General features: G+C 39.7%; 1 protein-coding gene across 10 annotated transcripts in view; it reads right to left on the bottom strand.

Moving 5' to 3' along the window:
* Positions 1 to 1,482: 1,482 nt before the first annotated feature.
* The window catches only part of LOC122429743 (cytidine monophosphate-N-acetylneuraminic acid hydroxylase), an 84,803-nt gene continuing 60,678 nt past the window's right edge, over positions 1,483 to 25,607 (bottom strand). For 9 of the 10 annotated variants that reach the window (XM_043450348.1, XM_043450350.1, XM_043450340.1 and 6 more), the window contains 7 exons: positions 23,156 to 23,291; positions 16,273 to 16,413; positions 12,177 to 12,351; positions 10,373 to 10,489; positions 5,703 to 5,818; positions 3,721 to 3,817; positions 1,483 to 2,761 (listed from right to left, as the gene is read on the bottom strand). In XM_043450348.1, the coding sequence (XP_043306283.1) occupies positions 3,742 to 3,817; positions 5,703 to 5,818; positions 10,373 to 10,489; positions 12,177 to 12,351; positions 16,273 to 16,413; positions 23,156 to 23,291 (761 nt within the window). In that variant the 3' untranslated portion in view covers positions 1,483 to 2,761; positions 3,721 to 3,741. The remainder of the gene's footprint in view (positions 2,762 to 3,720; positions 3,818 to 5,702; positions 5,819 to 10,372; positions 10,490 to 12,176; positions 12,352 to 16,272; positions 16,414 to 23,155; positions 23,292 to 25,607) is intronic. The other variant, XM_043450349.1, reaches the window with a different exon arrangement.

Raw genomic sequence — 25,607 nt, 5'->3', positions numbered from 1 at the left:
TTTCGAATCCAATCTGTCAATCTGTCTTTTAATGACAGCATTTAATTCATTTACATTTAATGCAATTATTGATATAATCTACTATCTTGATTTTTGCTTTTGATTGTCCCATTTATGTTATTTTTTTCTTTAGTTGATTTCTTCCACAGGTAATTTTTAAAATGATTTCATTTTTCCTTTACGACCTTTGTGGTTACGCATTCTTTTATAGTTCCTTAAGTGATTACCCTAATTACCCCAGAGATTACAAAATGTCTTCTTATCAAGTGCGTGTCAGTTATTAATTTATTGGCTCTCAACTTCAAGTCCACTCTTTATTGCCAGCTATGCAAAAAAGAATTATTTCTCCTTTGCTAGGCTTCCCTGGTGGCTCAATGGTAAAGAATCACCTGCCAGGGCAGGATATGCGGGTTCTATCCCTGGGTCGGGAAGATACTCTAGAGAAGGAAATGGCAACCCTCTCCAATATTCTTGCCTGGAAATTCCCATGGACAGAGGAACCTGGCAGGCTATACAGTCCATTGGGTCACAAAAGTCTGGACGCAATTTAGCAACGAAACGACAGCTAGTATGAAGTTAGGCTTTGTCTGTAGAGGGCACTAGAGGAGCACTAGAGAAGGAATTGGCTTCTGTTCTTTCCGTTTCTTCAGAGTTGGGCTCCTGAAATATGAGACGAGCAACAGCTCCCAGCTGCTAGCTGCTACCCTGGTACCCTCTAAAGTGGCTTTAGGATTGTGCAGTCTGCAAGTCACCTCCCTAAAGATGGCTTTCCCAGCATCCCCTTGAATGGTTCTGAGCTCGTTTCAAGGCATTCGGCTTGTTAGCCTTTCTTGGCAGGAACAGATACCTATCCATTCAGTTCAGTTCAGTTCAGTTGCTCAGTCGTGTCTTGACTCTTTGCGATCCCATGAACTGCAGCACGCCAGGCCTCCCTGTCCATCACCAACTCCTGGAGTCCACCCAAACCCATGTCCATTGAGTTGGTGATGCCATCCAACCATCTCATCCTCTGTCGTCCCCTTCCCCTCCTGCCCTCTCCACGGCATAAAGAAAACCAGCCCCTAATGCCAAGATTACCTCTGTGGGTTTCCGTTTTCTCCTGATGTTGATAGCAGTGGAGATGGTGGAAAGTGGTTATACTCTGGGTATATTTTGAAAGTAAAGGTGATGGGATCTGCTGATGCAGTGGATGTTAGGGCAAAGTATAAAGAATGATTTCATAGTTTGGAAGTCATGGAAATGAGATCTGAGATATGAGAGAGGGAAAGAGGGCAGGTAGGGTAGAAAAATGACAGAAGGGGGTGATGTGGACACAGGTAGAAAAGAATTGAAGATGACTAAGAAGAAAAGTGAGGACATGCAGGGTCAATGGACTAAAGGTCTTGGTAATATCAAAGAATTGCTGGAGTCAGGGTACCAGAAGATGATAACTAGGAAGACAGCACGAAAATAAAGATAGGCTTGGTGGTAAGAAAACATCCATATTTAAAAATAATCTTTTTATTTGCTCATCATACACATTTTATCATATATTCATATACTGATATACATTACATTTGTCAGTAATAATTGAATAATTTACTATATAGCATAAATCACAAAACATAGGTGGAATGTATGAAGTGAATCAGAGACATCAAATATCATATTATTATCTTTGTAAGAAGTAGATAATTATGAGATTTAAGGAGAATCTTAAATCTTAATCTTCAGAATTAAAGAGGTAGTGTACACAATTAGGAAATCAGATTTGATGTTCAGATCAATGAGAGGTTTGTGTGTACCAGAAACATCAATATGTAAAATAGAAACATAGTCAATAATCACATTCCTAGAGATAGTGTGATAATCACAGGAAAATCATCAAAAACTACAGACGTTAACAGAAACAGATAAATTAGTTGTGGGTTTTAACCATTGCAACAGTGTTTTCAAGTGTTCAGGAGAGGACTTCTTAATTTTTTCAAGATATAGGTCTTGAGTGTTGATTATTCTATTGACCTTGAAAGATTTTTGTCTATAGGACTCACTTTATCATTAGCTAGTGTTCATATTTTTTATTCAAAGATACCACTATTTGTTAGAATTTATAATCTACATTAAGTAATAAATTTTGTCACTGAACCAAAATTATTTCAGTCCCAATGAAATTTTACATCTTGGGTAACCTCTGCAGCCATGTTTTGGTAAATATAAGATTTCAACGAAACTTTTTCTAAAACTGAAAACAGCTCATGAATGCTTCTTGCTCGATTATATTCATGGACTCTATCTGGGGAATCAATCTATTAAGGAACAAAATGTCTATGTTTACGTTCTTTTTAATTTCCATTTTAACTTTTCCTCTTTCTTATTTTATTCTTATAGCCCCTCATTTATCTATTTCTCTCCTTTCTTCTTCTAACCCAGCATCTGCTCCCCCCACCCCTTTTCTTTTCCTTGTCTTCTAGGAAATCTTTTCTCCTCCTGTTTTACTTCTTCTGTGCTTGGATTTACATCTCCTGTTGTCTTTGTTTTCCATAGAGAATTTGTTCCTATTGCATTCATGGGTTCTTTTACAGAAAATTATGGACAGTATAATTAAAATATTAATAATCTGGCTATGTAGTGATCCAAAAACATAAGATATGTGAACATTTCACAAACACAACATTTGATTATCCATTGCTGATGTCAATAAGGCATAGTTTCTTTGGTATAAGCTTCATGTTCAAGATACAGCATCAATGAATACTTGAATTTTTCATGTAGCTTAGCATCCCTGTGAATTAAAAGATATTACTAATGAACAGCAGTATGAAACTCTTTTCAATATGTTTTCATTTTTTATTGCACTGAGGTGAATTTTTATTTTTAGTCTTTAGTTCAGATTATATAGTCTATGATGCTTTAAGGTAAGTGGGACTCTAAAGCTGGGCTGTAAACTGAAATGACTCTCCTTCCAACTTTGTATAGATTCACCCTATGAGTGGTTATAGGTCCCAGGATTCTCCTGTTTCTTTCGTAAGGTTGTTACGGTCAACATTTATTGTACACTTACCACGTCTCACTCACTCTTCTAGAAGGGCCTGAAGAATATGACATAACCCCATGAGGTAGGTGCTATTATTATATTCACTTCATAGATGAAAATCTGAGACACAGATTCCCCAAAGGTCACAAAGTAGGTAACAGAACCAAGATTTTAACTCAAGAGGTCAGTTTCCAAGTCTGAAATGTTGACCGCCATACAACTGCTTCCTTGATAAGGCAACTTGGAAATGCACACATCGACCTCCTGACAACTGAGATCTTCATCTCCGCTCCCTTGATGTCCTTTCACCTATCTTTATTCAGATCTGCTCCATCGGCAAGACCTTGGACTTGGCGATCCCTCATTCAGCTGCCTCCTTACCTTTAATGCCGCCCACTTCTTCACAACTATAGACCCTCCTCAGCATCCCCATTGAACCTCCTGACTCTTTGTTTTCCCAGGGCCATTCATGCCTCATTCCTGCCTTCCCTTCCTTCTCTGCCACACCAGGAGGACCTGCCATTGCTCTAACTCATCTTGTATTTTCCTACCTTTTAACTTCACTCACTCCTTCTGTTTGGATTATTCTATAATCTCTCCCTCCATTTCAGCTTATTAAAAATATTCCCCAACCTTCAAATGCAAAAAAAAAAAAAAAAAAATGGGATGGATATAAATGTGTCTCCCAGATCCACAAGCTGCTTTACCTGGGAGATCTCAGGTCCTCTCTACCCACAGTACATCAGGAAGGACGTCCAGTCAGGTGGTGTTAGGGGGAGTTTTATTTGAAAGTGGTTCCAAAACCTGTAAAAGAGATAAAGCAGAAAAATGTGTTTTGGAAATGTCCATGCCCGTTGTTTTGCCAAGATCTGTCTGGTACCTGGTTCTCCGCTCTCCCTGAGACAGCATTTCTTGTACTGTTTCAGATATTCGTGTAGTTTCACATTTCTAGTACGTTAAATGCAGTCCCTTAAAATGTGACAACTGTGTCTTATTTTTATTTGTCCATGATAGGCCTTGCTTTAAGGAATTCTCATATGTAAAATATAGATTTGTATTCTATGCACAAAAGCATTAGGACCCAGTATTGGTGAGGGTGCTTTTTTTATTTAAAAAACATTTTAAAAAAAATTTCCTGCAATAGATATGTATTGGTTTTATGACCAGAAAAATATTTAATAAACTCATAAATCCCATTTTGAGAACAACAAAGATAAATTGGGCTATGACTGCTTTCCAAGATTTATTATGGAATTCTTACACTTACACTGCTCTTACATTTATGACCTATTTTATCAAAACAATATAACAAAATAGTCTTCAGCATCAGTATTCCAGAAGCTTCCATGTGAAAGTGAAAGACTCTCAGTCGTGTCTGACTCTTTGTGACCCCATGGACTGTATAGTCCATGGAATTCTCCAGGCCAGAATACTGGAGTGGGTAGCCTTTCCCTTCTCTAGGGGATCTTCCCAACCCAAGATGGCATTATTTTTTTAAAAGAAAGTAACCTTCAAATCTCCCCCAAAGTTGCTACATTTCCTTTTTTTCCAGAACAAGAAATATAAGTCCTGCTGAAAATGAACAAAACTTGGAATGTTTTTTAGCAGGTAAAATGTTTGAGGTTGATCTATGTGTCCCAACACTAGGGACCCCAAAGATAAATTAATGAGTAACAATGCAAATTATATATGTAATAGGATGACATTAAAAAACAACAATAACCTCCCCTCCCCAACTATATGGGACATTTTATTGAGAACAAATGAAGTTACTGAAGTGCTCATGCACTCAGAAATAGGCCTGGGATGATACACATTGTAGTCTGGTCAAGTGTTACCCTGGAGAGTGGGTGGAGGGAACAGCAGAAAACAGATACAGTTTTCTGGGAGGTGTGGGTGGGGTAGATTTGTTTCTTTTTATTTTATATACTTCTACATTCTTTAAATGTTTTAAAAATCATTTCAAAACATTCAAAAAGAAATAAAAAAGAACATTCAAGACATGCCTGTGCTTTCGAGCTCAAGGCAGAAACTAGATAGTAGGCTTTGCTTGTTTATAATTAAATTCCTGAACTTTTCAGAAGGTCAGTGGTAATGATAAGAAAGTATTCTCCCTCTTGCTGATTATTTGGTAAATATGAAGAAAGCAAGTGGGCCTTCCTGACCCTTAACTCAGCTAGTCCAATGATGGTCTCAAAGACATATACAGGTTTGCAATGAGAAACTTGCACAGTTTCAACGTGTAAGCAGGTAGAGATTCAGAGGGCCATTCCCCTTAACCAAATAGCTCACCAAAGTCATGCTCAGAGCTGGGCACTGACAAAAATGTGTGACATGGGAAATGATTGTCTTCAGTGATCAAGTCTTTGCACACAAATAGCCCCTCCTTGTTCCTGTCTCGGTCAGGCACACCCTTTCTCTCTTATAACACCCTTCCCTTTCCTGTACCATGAACTACTTTCAAAAGAGACTGAAACATATTTGCATGAATGTAGAAACAATGACTCTTTAAAATGTTATTTTCCTAACCAGATTTGCTTTTCAACAGATTAGCAAAGAAATAAAGCGCTGATGGTGGAATTGCCCACATCCATCAAAATTCGGGGGCAGAGTCAGCCACTGACTCGGCTTATACACCCACAGCATCCTCTGCAGTGGCTTAGGGCACGGCAGGCATTTTCAGACTTACAGATGATGGTATATGTCAGGATCCCGCTGGAGCCGGGTTTGGAATCCTATATACAGGTCGTCCCAGAGCAGACCATTCTTCACCACGTGTCTGATGACGTCAACCCGGCTCCGAATCTGAAACAGATAACGGAACAACTAGCAGGGGCGCCCCAGCCAGCACAGAGCATTGGTGTCAACCCCTTGTGTCCCTGAAAGAGGCAGCTGTCTATAAGGCAGGGGTCTGAGAAGTCAAGGAGAAAAGCCTACTGAAGTAGACATCACAGGCGGAGGTGGGGAGGGGACATCTGAGTGAAGCAGAAACTGAGGGAAAGAAAACAGGAAGTGTATCCGGAGCTGGGGGAGCAGAGTGACAGACAGCACAGACAGAATCAGATTGCTGGGCTCAAATCCACGGTCTAGCTGTGTGATCCTGGCCACCATTCCGTGCCTCAGTTTCCTCATCTATAAAATGGAGATAATAGACGGTCCCTCAAGGGACCGTGGTGAAGATTCACTGGGTCAATGTACATAAAATGTGTAAAACAAGGCCTGCCACTGAGCAAGAGCACCTTAATTCAGTGGCCAAGGCCACCTTTCAAGAATCCCAACTCCTGACACAGGATCTGTTGACTAGTCAAAGGTGCCCAGAGTTAGGAGACAAGCAGAGATGGTTTTGAGTCTCAGCTCAGCACTTACTAATCATGTGACCTTAACCTTGCTAAGCCTCGGTCTCCTGTGTTACTGTTGTGAGAAAAAAAGAGATATTTATGAAATAAAAGGGAAAAAAAAGCACAAAGTAGTCTGAAGGGAAGTTAACTAAGGTTGGACATGGTTTTAACACTTCACTGGCATCCTTTTTCAGTAGCCGGCATCACATTTTTTCTCCTGATAAATATGCTAATACCAGTAGAGGCAACTTTGTCATAAATGACAGAATGATTAGAAGACTGGTGTTCGGATTTATTTCTCTTTCCCACACCTTTTTGACAAAACAATGACATCCATTGTGAACTGAGAAGGCGAACACAGGTCAAAGAATCTCTTATTTTGCCAACAGAGACTCAGAAACATGACTGTGCAGCTTGTCAAGTTGAGGAAAGCCCAGCTAAGGTTCAGGATCAAGATTGAATTCCTCGCAGTGGAGGAGAGAAGGTCTTTCATTATTTTTCAAACTAGAGACAAGCATGTGGAAGAATCAGGCAGGCTTTGAGAAATGTTTGGACTAAAAAATGGAAAGGTCTTGGTGGTTTGATTAGATCTGGGGATGAGGGAAAAGGAAAAAGGTGAAAAGCTCTGCTTCTATCTGGAGTTACTGGTGGGTTGGGGAGTGGGGGAGGAGGCACTAATATTGCCAATGATCAGACAGAAAACGAGAAAGAGCAGTTTTAAGAGAACAACGATGTGTTGAATGTTGAACAATGAGGTACAAGGATTTGGAAATCCAGGTGATATTATCTAGTAGGCAATTAACTCTAATGAATCCAAAGCTGGACAGTGTTGGTGGGAGCTGGGCAAAGTCTGGATTTTTGGAGCCATTAGCAGAGAAGTGGTGCTAGCAAATGTGTTCACCCAGATACAGGCTTGAGAAGATGAGTGGGTTGAGCACAGAACCCTGATGGAAAACAGGAGATGTAAGTGGTGGCTGGAGAAAGAGACCCCAGAAGAATACAGAAGAAGAGAAGTTAGGAGGCCTAGTGTCACTGGAGCTGAGAAAGGACTTCTAGTTCAAAATGATGGACAGATCCCATGCATAACCTGCCTTCCACCCATTTCTGGATGCAACTGAAGTTGCTAACAAAGCAACTGCACAGGCATGAGCCGCCACAATGAAGAAGTGAAGTGAGTCGTTGGCAGAAGATTTCAACTAATGAATGTGAACGTGGAAAGCAGGTAGGTGAGTGGCATTAAAGAACAGGGCAGAGGCTGCAGAATCCAGGAGAGTATGAGAAAGGACATTCAGATTTGCAAAGAGAAGAGGTAGGTACTATGGATAACGGCAGGGGCACAGAACACAGAATTATGTATATGAAACAGTGAACACCCACTTCCCTATGCTTACACATGGTTCCGTGGCCAAATACCTTCAGACAGTTCTCTGACTAAATGGAATCAATTTTACAGGAAGAATGAAGGCAGGGAGTGTATTTGTGATGCCTCATCACAAATACAAGGACCTCCACATTTTGGTATTTAGGAGTCCCTCAAGCCTAATCACTGGCTCCTCACCTTCATAAACTCATCTGAGTGCTCCCTTGTCCACATACAATCTAGGTTATAGTTCATAGCCTACTCCCTTTTAAAAAACGGAATTAGCCTTCCACATTTATAAATCTAGATGCTTCACATGAAAATCCAGATATCCAAGTTTTCTGGAAAATTCCGAGGATCAGCTGGAGCTCAGTAGGGGCACCTCCCCTCCCACGCATTCCACTCGACCCAGTTCCCACTCAGTCCATCTGCTTAAAGATCTGCCTGGGGTCCATCTGTGAGCATTTAAGCATGTAACCCCCACCTTCAAGTAAAGCCTGCTGGATAATAAGTGTTACCCATATACAGAGAGCCCCGAGTCAGCTTGAAAAGGTCTTTTTTTTTTTTTTTTTTTGTAAATATAGATCAATCCTTTAATTCTTAAAAGTCACCTACAGTGGAAGGAAGGTCAGCCTGGGATAAGCAACACTGCATATGCAACTAGAGGCCAAACGAGCAATGCCTTCAGGTGTCCGTGGAAAGTGACTGCCACCCAGCATTATGTATTCAGCAAGCTGTTGTGCAAGATCAGGCAGGAAAGTACTTAAAGGGTAGCTCCTGTGCCAGCTTTCTTCAGCAGATACCTAAGCAGAAAATACCACAAAGGAGGAAAGCAAAGAAGTGAAGACATGGGTGGGGTCTAGAAGAGGCTGAGGGAGGTCACAGGGTGACAGATTGGCGGCAGACCTAGAGAGGAGCCCATCCAGACCGGAGCAGGAGCTCCTGAGAACTCTAGGAGCCAGGCATCTAGGAAAGATGGAGAGTTGGCATGATAGAAAATATATTTACATGTTTGAAAGGCAGTGAATGCCTCCCCTCCAAAAAAGGCAATATGAAAAGGCTCCAAGTGGCAAGAGATGGAGTTCTTCCAAGGATAACCTCTTTAAACAAACCTCAACATACAGAAATTTCAATAAAATCCTGAGATATAAAAGCACTGAGAGTCAAAATAGGGACCACCATGTATTCGGCAGGCATGACAATTTGCCCCATGGTGTGGTAAGTCTGCTCATTTGCATTGAAGAGAGCTGTTGCTAGCTTTATTCAACAGAAGCAATGTGAAAAGCTGTAAAAACAAGCCTTTCTTTTTTTTTTCAATGACATATTTTAAATGAACTTGTGATTTTAAAAATTCCAAGGAAAAATCTCCCTTATGGTTAACAGATACTTAATTTCTAAGTTTCGTAGATTCAGATTTAAGAAAATGCAGTGGCTAAATACACAGACTCTGCAGTTAGACCCCTTGCTGTTAAAGCCTTCAGCATGATTTACAAACTGAATGACCTTGGGCAGATTATTGAACCTCTCAGCACGGCATTTTCCTCATCTGTAGGGGAGTATAGTAAAATCAATTCCTATCATGGTTTTTTATATTAAATGACTTAATATTAATGAAGCTGAGTTATGTATGTATTTGGTAAAAAAAGCAATAAAATATCAGCTTCATTTTGCTTAAAATGGGTGTTTCATGTAGCGTTTTCCTATGTGTGAAAACTCAGTTTTTTAAAACCCCAAAGCAGGCAGTAGATTATTGGTTTTACTAAAGTCTCAGCATAGGATTCTCTTCAACAGCAAGTACTAAACATAAAAATACAAATCCAGTTATTAAGATGTAGTTTAAGAACAGGTCTATTATATAAAGGTACATTTAAACCTCTATAATTAAGGCATTACACATTTATATGGCACATGTTTAATATGCTTAAGGGCAGACTATACACCCTCCTAATCTATTTAGTGATTCTTACATGAACATAGAACTTAAAATTACAATCCATGCTCATATATATTATGTCATTTGACGATCATAAAAAAATTATAAAGTAAGAAGAAGCCCCATGGAAGGGGGAGAAAAAAAAAAAAAAAGACTTGAACAGGGATTCAAAGGCTCATAGTCAGTAATCCTAATCAGCAGGGGTAGGGAACCCATACCAGTCTTGACGTTGTGTCCAAAGCCCCAGCTCTTAACAGCATGCCTGACTTGGGCTAGGGATCTGCTAAAAGTTGGAACTCAACAAAACATGCGTTGGTTTATGTTGACAATTTTCTGTAGAAAGCCACCAGTAGGGTTTGTTTGTGGAAGGAGACATTGCTGGAGTAAAGGTAAAGGGGCAGATAAAGATCAATGCTTGCAGGTCTGCTAACAGCACAGGCGGGTCAGCTGTTTGGAAGGAAGCAGGTAGAAAAGCCAGTCTTTGCAAATGACTCAAAAAGAAGCAAGTATGGAGTTTAGTTAAAAATATTCTTTCAATATCGGCATATTAGTTGCGACACATGTAGCATGTTAAAGTAGTATGTTAATATTCTCTGTACTATCCTTGTGACTTTACTGTAAATCTAAAGTGACTCCAAAATTTTTTTGGAGTAAATTTAAAAATTTATTTATTTAGGAAGGAAGGGAAGAAGGAAGGAAGGAGCATTTCCACTGGTGTTGCTGCTTACTTCCTCATATGGATGTTCCCGGCTTGGTCTTTCTTTTGGAAAGGATAAATCTAGAAAGTCAACCAAATAGTCATATCCTCCAGGAAAAGGGCTGAAGTCCTCATCTGTCTCAATCATCTGTGCAAATGACAATATGGTAGAGGGGAGAAGCATATCAATCTGGTGGTCAAGATCCTCAAAAAATTCTAGAATGTGCAAGCAAATGATAGCAATGAAGTGGAGTAAATATAAAAAGAGGCTTGACTCTCTCTTCTCTCCTACTCCCCCATCACTCTGTGTGGCTCTCTCTCTCTTCTCTTTCCTGAATTGAATTCTAATCCTACTCTTCTACACTAGCCAAACTGCTTCATATCACTAACTGCATTCACATTTACAGAGAAGGTTATCATTGTCTTAGATATATGTATAATTAGTATACTTAGTAATTAGTAAGTATAATTGGTAATGAGCTACCAAATACCACTGTAGTTTGCAGGCTAAAAGATAAATAAAACATGGAATGTTTCTCACCATCACCTAGCAGCCAAACATAAAAAGTGTCATTGAAAATTCCAAATATTTTCTCTTTTTCACATTAATCACTCAACTGAAAACCTCATTTAGACCAAAGTTCCTCAGGTCTTCGGGTTTCAAAGACAATTTTCTAAAAAATATTTGGGAGCTAATAGAGGCATCAATATTTCATTTTGCTAAGTGAGGACTTAAAAAAAACACATCTACTATCCTTTTATTTCATTAAAGGAAGAATGCTTTCATGCCTCAAAAATAGAAAGGACTAATTTTGGAAGCCTGGCATGCTGCAGTCTATGGGGTCGCAAAGAGTTGGACACAATTTAGCAACTGAACAACAACAGTCTTGGAATAATGACAATTCATCCCAAGAAAAGAGAGTTGACATCTTTGTAACCATACTCACATGCATCCTCCTTTCATTACTGACTAGCAAAAGCTTTGTCACAGCCTGGCGCTGACCCCTGGGTAGCTTTTTAGGACTTACTGATTTTGAGAATGCTAAGTATTGTCTGCTACCAAGTATTAATGTTCAGGGGTTGAAAGGTAAACTTGAAACTAATCCTCACCCTAAGGATAACCAATCTTAGTTTCCAAGGGTATAATGTCGTCCATTTCCTGATGCGTTCCCTAAACTTTGCTCCCCATGCACAAATTCAGGCACTAAATATAAGTGGAATAAAATATACAGATAAGTACTTCAGGGATTTCCAGCCCATTTCGGACCTCCTCTTTCTCTTTCACCCCCTGCTTTTTGGTACATATTTTCCTTTGGGATACAGCCTCAGTTTTGTGGTGACCAGCTTACAGCATGAACCACTTGAACCTATAAGCTCTGTGTGTATATGTCAGGGCTAATTTAAGTTCCAGGCTGACCCCGGGGTTGGTTGCATCTCACTCCTTACCACAGCCGCAGATAAGAATTACCCACTTCCCTGCTGCTACAGGAAACCACCTCTCTGGTGGAGTCCACCTGCCAGTTTCACAGTTTAAATAGCTTTTTCTACCTTACAAACACAGCACAGCAAAATACCGACAAAACAAAAACAGCTAACACATGGTAATGGGAAGAAAAGGAGTGCTCCCAAAGAGAAACTGAGCTGGACCTCAGAATGCTTCCTATGAAAACATTTTCCAAACAGGATTGCTTTAGCACATTGTCCCATCGATTCTCTGTGAGGCAAATGGTAGGACTTAAAAAATGCTTATTGAGAAACAAATTGGAATATGAAGGGGTTTTCATATACTTCCATAATACAGGAAAGCAAAGACAAATAGTGTTTCATAAGCATACCCTGACCACCAGGTTATAATCCTTAAATCCAGCCCAAGTGAAGTATTCTTTTATCCAGGATGAGTGACGAAATATTTCATCTCCTACAGCAGCATTCAAGATTTTCAAATATGGTCCAAAGTCCCAGGAATCCTTGTAAATTTTAGTCCCCTCCGGAGGCTCAATGATGCCTTTGCTTAAAGACAAAAAGGTGAGAGAACAAGGAAAGAAGATAGCAATAAATAAGGAAGGAAGGCAAAAGCTAACACTTCAATTTCAACAGTCAATCAGAGGAACAGCTTTTCGATCATTCAGGTGGTACCCAGGGGTCCCACAGAAGTGCCCTGGGGGATACTGAGGGGTAGGGCCCTTCCCCAGCCTTAACCAGAATAAAGTGAAGTCGCTCAGTCATGTCCAACTCTTTGTGACCCCATGGACTGTAGCCTACCAGGATCCTCAGTCCATGGGCTTTTCCAGGCAAGAATACTGGAGTGGGTTGCCATTTCCTTCTCCAGGGGATCTTCCCGACCCAGGAATCGAATCTGGGTCTCCTGCATTGTAGGCAGACGCTTTACTGTCTGAGCTACCAATAGCTCCTGTTAATTGTCTAGTGTGACGGCTCTCAAAGTCAATACATTTAAAGATAAAAGTCCTTATCTAGAAAAAAAAAAGTTGGAAAGCCACTGATGTGGACCCTTTCAGCTCAAATCACTAAATTATGGGAATGTTGAATATAATATGGTCGTGTTGATTTTGTAGAAGCCTGCTCACACCTGCCCTGCCCCACGACCTCCACTAGAATATAAGTTTGATGAGAGCAGCAACCGTGATTGGCACACAGAAAGTGTTAGTCATGTCCGCCTCTTTGCTACTCCATGGACTGTAGCCTGCCAGGCTCCTCTGTCCATGGGAAATCCCAGGCAAGAATACTGGAGTGAGTTGCCATTCCCTTCTCCAGGGGATCTTCCTGACCCAGGGATTGAACCCTGGTCTCCTGCTTTGCACGCAGATTCTTTACTGTTTGAGCCACCACGGAAGCCCAGCCATAGAAGGGGCCGCATAAACATTTGCTGAACATAGGAATGATTTTAGCCTGTCCTCGAGATATGCCCAGAGTTTTGTGTCTTTAATATATGTACTAATCAAAGCCGACAGACAGATGGGCAACTCTACCTGGAAACCCAGTCAGCAATATGGATGACAGTTCTCTGGCATTCCTAAAGCTGTCCATCCAGTGTGAGGATGGATCATTGCATGGGACATGGAAACGTGAATCCTGGCAATAGAACAGAATGTGATCAGGATGAGGGAATGGTGATGAGGAAATGGGCACCTGGCTAGTAGAGATTTGGCAACTCTGTGGCGCTTCTCAAAACAACACTTTTAGTCCATTGTTTGACCAAAGCTAGAGATGCACTGGTTTTGGTAATAAATTACTTGTCAAATCCTAAAGTTTCTAACTTTTAAATGAATCTCAAATCTGTTTTCTCAACTCCTCACCCTCATCTCAGTTTATAGCCTCACTAATCTCTTGCTGGATAGAACCTCAGCCTCCCAGCCTTCCTGACTCCAGTTCTTCCCACTGTGGCCTCTTTACATGCTCTTCTGCAAACTGAAACGGGGTTTTTTTAAAAAACAAAAACAAAAACACAACGCAGTAATGTTCCTTCCTCACTTTATAACTTTCTCAAGCTCTCCTTACTCACAGGCGAGTTCCTTGGACTGTTTTGCAAATTCTTTCCAGCCCTGGCCACACACGGTATTCCTGTCTCACCCTTTCCCTCCCCCTTCACTTACCGCCCCTACACTGGGGTGGATTTCACTTCATGAGGGAAGGACCTCTTCACAGCTGTTTGCCTGTACCCACTATGATGCCAAGTTTGCAGAAGGAGCTCAGTAAGTTCTTTCTGAACGAATGGCATACTATTTACTTACTCAAAGTAAATATATTTACTAACGCAACATTGTAAATCTACTATATTTCAATAGAAACATTTTTTTTTAGAAAACAAACAAAAACCAAAGTATTTGCATTCACCAGACTCATGACATTATTTGCACCTCCCTTCTCCAGCAGGTGCCAGAATCTCGATCTCGCGCTCTCTTAATTACTCTCTGAAACCTCCTCTTGATTTCTAAGGCACAAACGCTTTCCTGGACACATTTACTATTCTCTGCTGCCCCCTCCTCCCCTCACAAGAAGGCAGAGTTAAGCACTTAGTCTCCCTATATCCCTTACTCTGTGTCTTACAATTGAGAATCCAACAACAACCGAACTTCTTGTTACCCAGAACGCTTTGGTGTGACTTGATGATACAAATGCAGATTCCCGGGCTCTGCCTCCTATCTACCCAATCAGAATCTTAGAGGGTGGAACCCAAGGAGCTACAGTTATCCAAGTGACTGGAGTTATTCTGATGCGCTTTCAAATTTGAAAATTATAGGATGCATAGGATACATCTGGGGAACTGGAGAGAGAGGATGGAGAATTCTGCAAATGCCAAACGCCAGACTCTTGAATGCCCTGCTAAAACCTGAAATAATTAAAAACTTTTCTCACCCCTGATCTAGAGAATACAAACTGCTTTTACCCTTGAGATACTGGGGAGATTCTAAGGAATTTTAAGCAGGGAAGGGGACAGAGTTTTGCATTTAAAAAAGGTATCTTTGGCAGCAAGGTGGAGTAGGGGCTTTCAGACTCCTTGCCTGTCATCCCAGTAAGGATTCTATTTTACATCAGACTCCCACATACCAAGGGCACTTGTGAGACAAAAGTTGCCTGAAATAATACTATCCCTTGTTATATTACTTGGGTGATGTACTCAGGTCTATTCGATTTTACTCTATTACATTTTTTAAAAATGCTGGTTGTGGTCAATGCCATTGATTTTTACAACCCAGCAGTGGATTGTGACCAGCACAGGATCAGGATGTGCTGAAGGATGGATCAGAGGAGTGGCTCAGGGCCCACTGCAGGAATCTAGGTGAAAAATTATGAGAGGCTAAATTAAAGTCACAAGGGAAGAACTAGAGTGATGGATTTGTGAGAGATTTATGAAGCAGAATTGACTAGTGTGGCAACCAGTTGGGTATGGGAGGTTAGCAAAAGGTCATAATCAGCTGGCTGCACCATTCATGCCAACTTTGCAAAGGTAAGGCCAAGGGAGGGGTGTGTTTTGGTGTGTCCAGTTTTCCAACACATTTAGTCCATTTCTACATAAGGGTGAGGAACTAACAGTTTCATTTGGCTCAAAACAAGTATTTGTAAGGGGCTTCCTAGTGGCACAGTAAAACATTCCCTGGGTTGGGAAGATCCCCTGGAGAAGGAACTAGCAACCCACTTCAGTATTCTTGCCTGGAAAATTCCATAGACAGAGGACCCTGGCGGGCTACAGTCCATGGGGCTGCAAAGAGTTAGACGTGATGGAGTGACTGAGCACATATGCAAGTATTTGAAAAATCTAGGCCTGTGACATCAAGGTTGACTTTTCCTGAATGGCATGCCCAGTGCACTGTTTATTGTTCAAATGTACTGTCTATGGAATTGGTAGTTGGGTAATGTTTATGCTTCTATGAAAACTAACTCTCAGGCTCATTGTTTTTCTTTCTTTTTTTTTAAAATATAAATTTATTTATTTTAACTGGAGGCTAATTACTCTACAATATTGTAGTGGTTTTGCCATACATTGACATGAATCCGCCCCGGGTGTACATGTGTTTTTCACTTTGAGCTGTATCAATTATCCTTCAAAGAAAAAAACTTCCTTACTCTTTATCTTCAAGGAAGTTTCTAGATGAGGAAAACACTTGGGTAACTATTATACAGAATGAGAAAATTATTTATAAGACTGAGAAAAAAAATTCAATCTTTTATCCCCTAGATTTGAAAGATATATAGTTTTTTATTTGAATGGTAAGACTTCTGTTTAAAAAAGTGATGTATGGATATTAATTCATGATAAGTTTAGGATGCTACTCAAAAAAAAAAAAACAACCTTAATATTCCTATGAATAGGGACCTACCAAGAAGCCATAAGTATGTCCTTTATTTTCTCATAAAATTGAAAAAAAAAATCCCTGAATCATTTTTATTCTCTATTAAGTATTTAAGCCAAACCTGTCTGTTGGATCCTTTAGCATCCTTCCCAGATCAAGAGTGGCTCCAGGTCGCGGCGTCCATGTTAACACATCAGAATTTTTCTTGATAAGATTGTTGAGTTCATCTGGGTCATTTTTTATGTTTGTTTCCTTAATATACCTGAGAAATAAGGACATTCCCATGTCAGAAAGCTTATTCTCAGTTGAAATTCTGATTAGAACAATGACAGAATTTTTATTTGTTTTCTCTGCATTCATACTTCCCAATCCCCCTCTACTTACCTCAGGAAAAATAAAGATTATATCTGGGCTAATGTTCCTAATTAGGGAAGAGTTATTAGTCAAAGAAGGTTGCATTTATAGCTTGTTTTTAAGTAATGATCACATAGTGATTGGAACTGAAGTTAGATAGAGGGAGACTATTATAAAGAGGTAGGAATAGCACACTCATATTTTATCTTTCCCATTTTTTTTAAAATTGAAGTATAGTTATTTACAATAGTGTGTTAGTTTCAGGTGTATAGAATATTGGTTTGTCTTATCATATTTAATATTAATTAAATATGGTGGTGGTGGCTGTTTAGTCGCTAAACTGTATCTGACTCTTGCCACCTCATGGACTGTAGCCTGCCAGGCTCCTCTATCCACGGGATTCTCCAGGCAAGAATACTGGAGTGGGGTGCCATTTCCTTCTCCAGGGGACCTTCCCAACCCAGGAACTGAACCCGGGTCTCCTGCACTGCAGGCAGATTCTTTACCAACTGAGCTATGAGGAAAGCCCTTTAATTAAATTTATAGATGATTAAATATTATCTGGTATGTAAATGCTAAGCAAATAACATGAACTAATTGTTTTAATCTTTACAACCCACTAATGAGATACCTGCCATTATTACTCTCATTTTATACAGAAAGAGACTAAGGATCAGAGGAGCCAGGTGACTTGTCCCAGGTCAGCAGTTGTTGATCCAGCTCTCTATCGCCAGAGCAGGGCTTGATCTTCCCAGGAGGCCACAAGGAGGAGCCTCTCCCCAACTTTAGGAGTAAAGTCTGATAAATCTGTCCAACCCCTTCCACCATGTAAGGTTATATTAAAAAAGATAGGCATCTATGAACCAGGTAGCAGGCCCTCACTAGACACTAAGTCTGCCAGCACCTTGATCTTAGACTTTCCAGTCTTCAGATGTGTGAGAAATAAATTTCTGTGTTTTATAAGCCTCCTCCCAAAAAAGTCTTTCCATTCAAAACCATTAAAATCCACTGGTTAGAAAAGAGCACACACAAATCCTCGGTCATAGCCCCTCCTGAGATCTAGTTTCTCATTGTGTTATTGATCAGAGCTGAGTATCTCCCAAATTTAATTACAAACCACCGTCTTTCTGGAAAAGTTCTAAGTCATCAATTTCAATGTTATTTGGGAAGGTAATTGTGGTGGTGCTGGAGTCAAAAAAGATTCAGAGAAACAGGCTTTGTCACTGTACTTCATCAGACATGGGTGACCCAAGCATTTTTGTTAAAGGGAATTTTACTTTCCTGTGCTACAGCTTGGCTACCTAGACTGGATAGATATTTTCAGCCAGATATACAAACATGTGTAAGTATTGCAATTTCATAGCTCCAAGGTGACTTACATTTTTTATGATCTTGGGATCAATTTTGCAGACATGAGTAAAGATGTCTGTCCACCCAAAGATGTCTAACTACTTCCTTCCTGCACATGTGAATGTCCTTCCACCGGCACAGCCCTCAGTTTGAAGCAGTCTCACCTCTTGTTCTCATCTTCCTACCTCTCTTCTCAAAATGGCTCATTAACTGATTTCCTTGCCTCCTGAGAAACATGACGCTATCAGATTACTCTTCTTAAAACACAATGTGTGGCGTTCACAAAATTCTTTAACTTCTTTGTCTCCATCTCTAAAATAATAATAAAATTGAAACACACCCAGATGCCACCCTCTGAGGGCTATTGTGAGTACCAAGGGTAACATCTGCCAACCACTAATACACAGAAAAATAGCTTTGTAATCACTTTGAATGCCAGCATCATGTTAAGTGGTCAAGTGTCCCATCGGTAAGAAACCATCACATCCAGTTCTTCTCCAAGTTCTCACAATGCAACCTCCTTGATATTTCTAGGATCTGAATTCTCTCCTCAGTCTCTAATGTTTTTCATCAATCCTTTCGAGATTGTTGTAATGATTTTCAAACTGGTCTCCAGGATCGATATTCCTATCTCCCTTCCCACCACACATACAACCTAACCTCCCTGGTGCCCATCTGATCATGTCTCTGCTCATTAGACCCCTTTACCGGGTTCCTCACTCCTAAGGATAAATCCAAGTCATGCGGAGTGGCACACAGTGGTGTTCACTGTCTGGTTCCCTCCGTTCTCCCCTCCCTGCCTCCTCAAACACCTGCCTCAGTCCCCTACACTGAACTGCAGTCTCTCATCTCAGCATCTTTCTAACAAGATAGGTCAGGGTTTACTAATACTTCAAAACTTTGTTTCAATCGTCCCATTCATAGTTTCCAATAGTCATTTTCTGACTGCCACCTGTATCCCACTGCCTTCAGAACATGCATGTGCCACAGCATTTATCATTCTACATCATCATTGTTTTTCTCTTCCAGCTCTGAAGACAATCATTTCATCCCTGGTTCTCCAGCACCAAGAACATGCTGCTCAATAGATGAATGAATGAATGATGAACAGTATTGATCAAAAGAAATTGTTATTTAGCCTTAGACCAGTCTATCTGAAAATATTTGGAAGATGCGAGACAGCTACATAATATCAACAAGAAGTAATGAAGGGAACACATCAGCAATAGGACATATTAATTGATAAGACACACGTAGATATGTCACCAGACAACATAGAACTTCAAAATGAAAGCAGTCAGGTTTTAATGATGAGATACCAGACAACACAGAACTTCAAAATGAAAGCAGTCAGGTTTTAATGATGAGACACATGAAGCCCAGAAAAGTGAGAAAAAAAAAAATTGGTCCTACTAAGTGGTAGTAGGGAAGAGCCTAAATTCCACATACACTATTTCTCCTATTGTACTCTGAAGCCTCAGTTGATGAGAAATTATGGTCAGTACTTACAGGATTTTGCCATAAAAATGAATCTCAAGGACTATTTCCTTACTACCCAACAAATTTACGGATAAGTGTACTCTGAGTAGAATGACACATGCATTCCCTGTCTGCTTATGGGAAGTCCCTGCCCTTTGTACACAAAATGCTCTAGTTATTGATCATAAAGGGGATCTTCATGAAGCAGATGGCACTGGTGTTTGCTCATAAAGACACTATTATCGTTAACAGCTGAGCAACTGTGTGATGAAATAGATGCTCTATATAACTGACAGAATCTTGTAAAACAATTACAACATCTATAAGATTTTAACATTTAAAATAATAAAGCTATGCTTCAAGATTTACTAAATGAATAAACTGCATATTTTGTTTCTTTCAAAGGGTTCTGACTCATACAAAATGTGCATATATTAAGATATGCACTGTCTTACAAATATCATCTAAATAAACATGTAGCTTTAATTAATATGGCTGAGGTGTTAAGAATAACTGTTTAGGTTTTTTAATTTTTAAGATAACTTAGATCCAATTTTTGGACTGTTTGGGGTGATCAGCTCTATGAACTTTAACATATGTGTACATTTTGCAACTACCACTGCAGTCAGGATACGGAGCAGTTCTCTCTGCTTTATAAACTATTCTTTCAAAACTCCCTTGTGCTGGCCCGTCAGTCAAACTCTCCCCTCATCCCAGCCCTTGGCAACCACCACTCTGCTCTCCATCCAGTAGTTTTGCCTTTTCTGGAATGTCATATAAGTGGAATCACACAATTTGTAATCTTTTGAGGCTGACTTCTTTCGCTTAGCGTGATGCCTTTGAGATTCGTCTGTGTTGTTGTGTATATCAACAGCTATCTGTTTTTTATTGCATTTATAGTGTGGATATACTATGGCTTGTCTATCCATTCACCTGTTGAAGAATATTTGAGTTGATATGATAATTATGAATAGAATTACTATTAGTATTTGTGTGTAGCTTTTGTGTTCAATAAAAGTTTAGTTCTCTAGGGTAATTACCCATGAATGGAACTTCTGGATTGTATGATAAATGTGTATTTAAAGAAACAGTCAAACTGTTTTCCAGATAGCTGTACCATTTTGAATTCTCAACAGCAACATTTGAGAAGTCTTATTGTTCTGTATCTTTGTCATAATTGGACAGTGCTAATCTTTTATTAAATTTTATTAATTTTAAATCTTATTTTATTTATTAATTTTAATTCTATTAAAATTTTATTAATTTTAATAACTTATTACTTTTAATTCTTATTTCATTGCAGTTTTAATCTGCATTCTCTAATGGATAATGATATAGGCACATCATTTCTTATGCCTATTTGCATCAATATATCTTCTTTGGTGAAGTATCTGTTCAAATATTTTGCCCATTTATTATTGAGTTCTTTGCTTCCTTACACTGAATTTTGAAAGTTAATTATATATTTTAGACACAAATTGTTAATCAGATTTATGACTTGCAAACATTTTCTCACAGTCTGCAGTTTGTCCTTTTACTCCCTTAGCAGTGTCTTTCACAGAGCAAACATTTTAGTTTTGATAAAGCCCAGTGTATTAAAATTTTCACTTAACTGATTGTGCTTTTGGTGTCATATCTAAGAAGCCTTTGCATAACCCAAGCTCATGAAGATTTTCTCCTATATCTTCCTCTGAAAGTTTCATAGTTTTATATTTACATTTTTATTTATGACTCATTTAGACTTATTTTTGGGGATACAGTGTGGGGTGTACACTGAGGTTCATTTTTTGCATATGAATGTCCAACTGCTCAAATAACATTCTTTGAAAAGACTACCCTTTCCCCATTGAACTGTTTTTGTACCTTTGTCAAAAATCAAATGGCTCTATGTAGGTGGATCTATTTTTAGATTTTATTTCGCTGACTTATGTGTTTATCCCTTCATCAGTATCATGCTGTCTCGATTTCTGTAGTTTTACGGCGAGTCTTACAATTGGGTAGTGCGGTTCCTCCACAAGTGTCCCTCTAGAGTCATTTTCCTTTTATCTGTATAACTTTCTTTGCCATTGCTCTTAAAGGAGCTCTTCTTGTAACAAATTGTCTTAGTTTTCCTTTCATCTGGGAATGTTTTTGTCTTACCTTCATTCTTGAAGGATATTTCCATTGGATATAGAATCTGTGTTGACCGTTCTTTTCTTTAAGCTCTTCAAAAATACTATTTTACTACCTGCTAGTCTCCATAGTTGATGACTAGAAATCCAGTTACTTGAATTCTTCCATGAATACAAGGCATTCTTTTTCTCTTCCCATATTTCTGTTTTTCCACAGATACAGACTGTCTCTCTACCTCTCTAAGCCACCTGCTCCATTCTTAACCTTTCAGGCAGAGATCCCTTTTGTGGGTCCCCTGCAAAACAGTTATTTCCTTCTCACATTTTAGGTAATAGATTAAAAGACTTCAAAGGTCTATTATTTTATCTAATTCCTCTTCTCTGGTCAAGCCTTAGACCAAAAGATCATCCCTAAGGATGCTTAACTTATCTGCCTTCAGACTATAAGGTTTGACATGAAACACTTAACATGAAGCCAAATAAGGAAACCCTCTGGGTCTTGTTTTTTTTTTACTTCAAGCTCAGAAATACTTCCTCACTGACCTGACTTTAATATTCTCCAGTGTCATAGGGTAAATATTTCTATCAATTTTGTACTTTTCCCTTGAGTGACCCATAACTAAGAACATGAAAGTAATAGAACGATGTACTGTTTCACCTTCTCCAGCAGATTCTCTCAGATTGATCTTGGACATGCTTTCTCTTTATATCCTTTAACAGACGCTCGTCACTGTCCAAGACAGTGTGGAGTGCAAAATATCACCACAGTCCAGCCCCTCAGTTCTTGGGTATTTCCATATAACGTGATGTGTGAGAGCTGTGAATGGCAGCAAAATCTTTTTCTCTGTTCCTTTTCCCATAGTTTCAAGGACAGAACTGATGTTCAGCCAGAACGCATAATAGTTGCTAAAATACTGGAATGCTTCAGTACCATTTGGTTCAGAGCTACCTCTCTGACTGTCCTTTTTGCTGCCCCAGTCATCTGACCCTCCCCTGGATCTCCTGGCCCTCTCTCACGACACCAAGCAATCAGAACAGGTACCAGGTAACGCTGGATCAGGTCTGGAGACTCTGCTCCTCCAAACTTCATGTGACCATTAAAATGAAAACCTTCAAACATTCTCAAAGAAAACTCACTGGCCTCCAAAAAATACACTTGAAAAACAAGATCTAGAAGTTATGCTGCTGCAAGAGAAATCCTTTCAGACACTCAAAAATGAGAATATAACTTGATAATGATACAGTCTCTATTCTGAGATATAGTGTGGTGTAGAGAAAAAAGCTCCAGAGCTAAGCATACCAGGATTCATTTCTTAACTCCAGTGTTTCCAGCAGAGTGATTTGGGCAAATCTCTTAGCCTCTGAGTTTCAACCAACTTGAACAGGCATAATGATACCTACCTTACAGTGTCATTGGGAAGACTAAATGACTTGATTAAATGCCCCAGCTCAATTTCTAGTGTATACTGAATACATATAACTTGCCCTTATCCTTTCCAGGATCCTTCTGGACAAAAATGTATCTGGATTAACTCTAGCTGCCAACCATTGCTTTCATTCATGCTCTCCATTCTCAGGCAGCTTGTTAAATAAACTCCAGACTCCTACCAATTACTCTCTCTCATTCCATGTTGCATTTACAGCTAAATCATCCATCCCAGAATACATTAACTTGTGTGTGAATATGTTATACAAAATGTCCAGCCATACTTGTCTGATGGGTGGGCTTCCACAAAATACCCAGCAAAGGGGCAATAAATTCGGGGTTGTAGGTCCTTCACCAGCCGAGCCTTGTAGTTCAGGAGTTTCTTCCTTTCTGTTTTAATGAACTGGGCTTTCCATTCCTCTGGAATGACAGGTTTTGGATTAGAGTCTCCTCTGTTCAGAAATCACAGAAAAACAAAAGCTCTAGTAGAGAAATCTTTCAGGAGATAAAAATTGACAGCTGACACTCAGATGTAGACCAAAACTCTTTGTCATTAGTGGCTTTATTTTGCAAATTTCATTTGGTTACTAGGAAAACATTCCTGAACTAGCCAACGACACTGAAGCCTCTCCTTGTTTATGGCAATTCATGTGGACCTAGCTGAATACACAGGGTGGCATGTACAGTTGTACCTTGCATGAATGTATATTTTAAGGGCACTGTAATTCTTGTATTGCTTAATGCTCTTCTAACATGGAAATGGCTTTGCTATATGGGTGGATTATAAATGCAAAGCACGTTTGTTACACCCTGGGGGTGTGCATTGGTCAAGGGCCTGGATGTTGGAGTCAGTTAAGACTTAGGGTCAAAACGCAGCTCCACCACTTAAATTCTTTAAGTTTGTTTTCTCCTCTGTGAAATGGAATCGTGATGCCTAGCTCACAGTTTGTTTATTTGCTCATTCATTCATTTGTTCAATATTTATTGAGCACCTGCTATAAGCCAAAATAGTTCAAGGCACAGAAAATATAATGATGAACAAGATAAAGCAGTTCCTTGCTCTCATGGAGTAGTCATTCTAGTGAAAGATGCAAATAATAAATGAGTTTACTTCAAACAGTGATGACCTAGGAAGAAAGTAAAATAGGATCATGGGATAGAGAGTGGCTGGGGTGAGGAGGGGGGGTATTAGACAGGGCAGTTAGTGAAGATGGCATCGGAGTCATAGAATACAGACAGACATAGAAGAGGAATTGGCCACTGTGTGGAGGGCAGGGGTAATAGCACTTTAGGCAGTGGAAACAGCACATGCAAAGACCAGGGCATGGATGTACTTGGTGTATTGAGTCTGAGGAACAAAAAGCAGGCCAGTATGCGCTGACATTGGTCAAGCAATGGGGATACAGGCAGTAAAGGAAGTTGAGAATTTAGGCAAGGCCCAGAGCATGTGGGATACTGTGTCAGGGAACTGCTCCTACTACTACCGCTATGAACATCTGTGAACACAGACAAGGAGACAGAAAAAAACTAAGTTATCCATAAGCTAGACCTGATCACTATTAACATTTAATTATTAATGTTCTGGTATATTCCAGACCTTCTTAAATATATGTGCGCATGCAAACACACACATACACATACTCACATAAGAATGACGTTCTGGGACTTCCCTGGTGGCTCAGTGGTAAAGAATCCTCCTGCTAACGCAGGGGACACAGGTTTGATCCCTGGTCCAGGAAGATCCCACATGCTATGGTGCAACTAAGTCTGTGCGCCATAACTTACTGAGCCAGCACTCTAGAGCCCAAGAGCTACAGCTACTGAGCCGAAGCACCGCAACTACCGAAGTCCCCATGCCTAGCGCCCATGCTCCGCAATAAGAGAAGCCACAGCAATGAGAAGCCCACACACCGCAACTAGAGAGGAGCCCCAACTCGCCGCAACTAGAGAAAGCCCACACACAGCAACGAAGACACAGTACAGCCAAAAATCAAACAAATAAATCTTAAAAAAAAAAAAAAGGATGGAGTTCTGCTAGCTACCTTTAGTAGATATATGTTGCCTCCCCAGTCACATTGTTAACCTCCTAAGGACAACACCTCCCCTCTATGTCTCACATGGTGACACATTCTGGGAAGCAATGAATACAGACTTAAGAGAAGAAAGGAAGGAACTGTACAAGACTTTCTTCATATTGCAAGTAGGGCATTTCTGCCACATCATTAAACAGAGATCGCTTACAAAACATATGCATTTATTAAATGAACATATATGAGGCACTTTCAATGCTAGTACAGAGCAAAAGTATGAACAAAATGTACCACTTACACACCCTCCCCCACCCCAAACCTAGCACTACACTTAGACCCAGAGCAGAAGTGCTTCTTCCTTGGATTGCACATTTTTTTCTAGCTTTGAGATATAACTGATGTGTAATTTTACATAAGTTTAAAGTACACACTATAGTGATTTCATTGCATGCATGCATGCCTAATGATTACCACAATAAGGTTAGCTTATTACCTCCGTCACCTCACTACCACTTTTCATGTGTTAGAACACATAAGATCTGCTCTTTTAGCAACTTTCAAGTATAGAGCACAAAGTTGTTAACTATAGTCACTATGCTGTACATCACATCCCCAGACCATATTTACCTTATAACTGGAAGTTTATACTCTTTGACCACTATTTGCCTATTTTCCCTGCTCCCCAGACCCCCATAACCCCATACTT

Source organism: Cervus canadensis, chromosome 28, assembly GCF_019320065.1.
Source record: "Cervus canadensis isolate Bull #8, Minnesota chromosome 28, ASM1932006v1, whole genome shotgun sequence".
NCBI lineage: Eukaryota > Metazoa > Chordata > Mammalia > Artiodactyla > Cervidae > Cervus > Cervus canadensis.
Note: the sequence above shows the minus strand (reverse complement) of the source record. Positions and strands in the feature narration are given on the sequence as shown.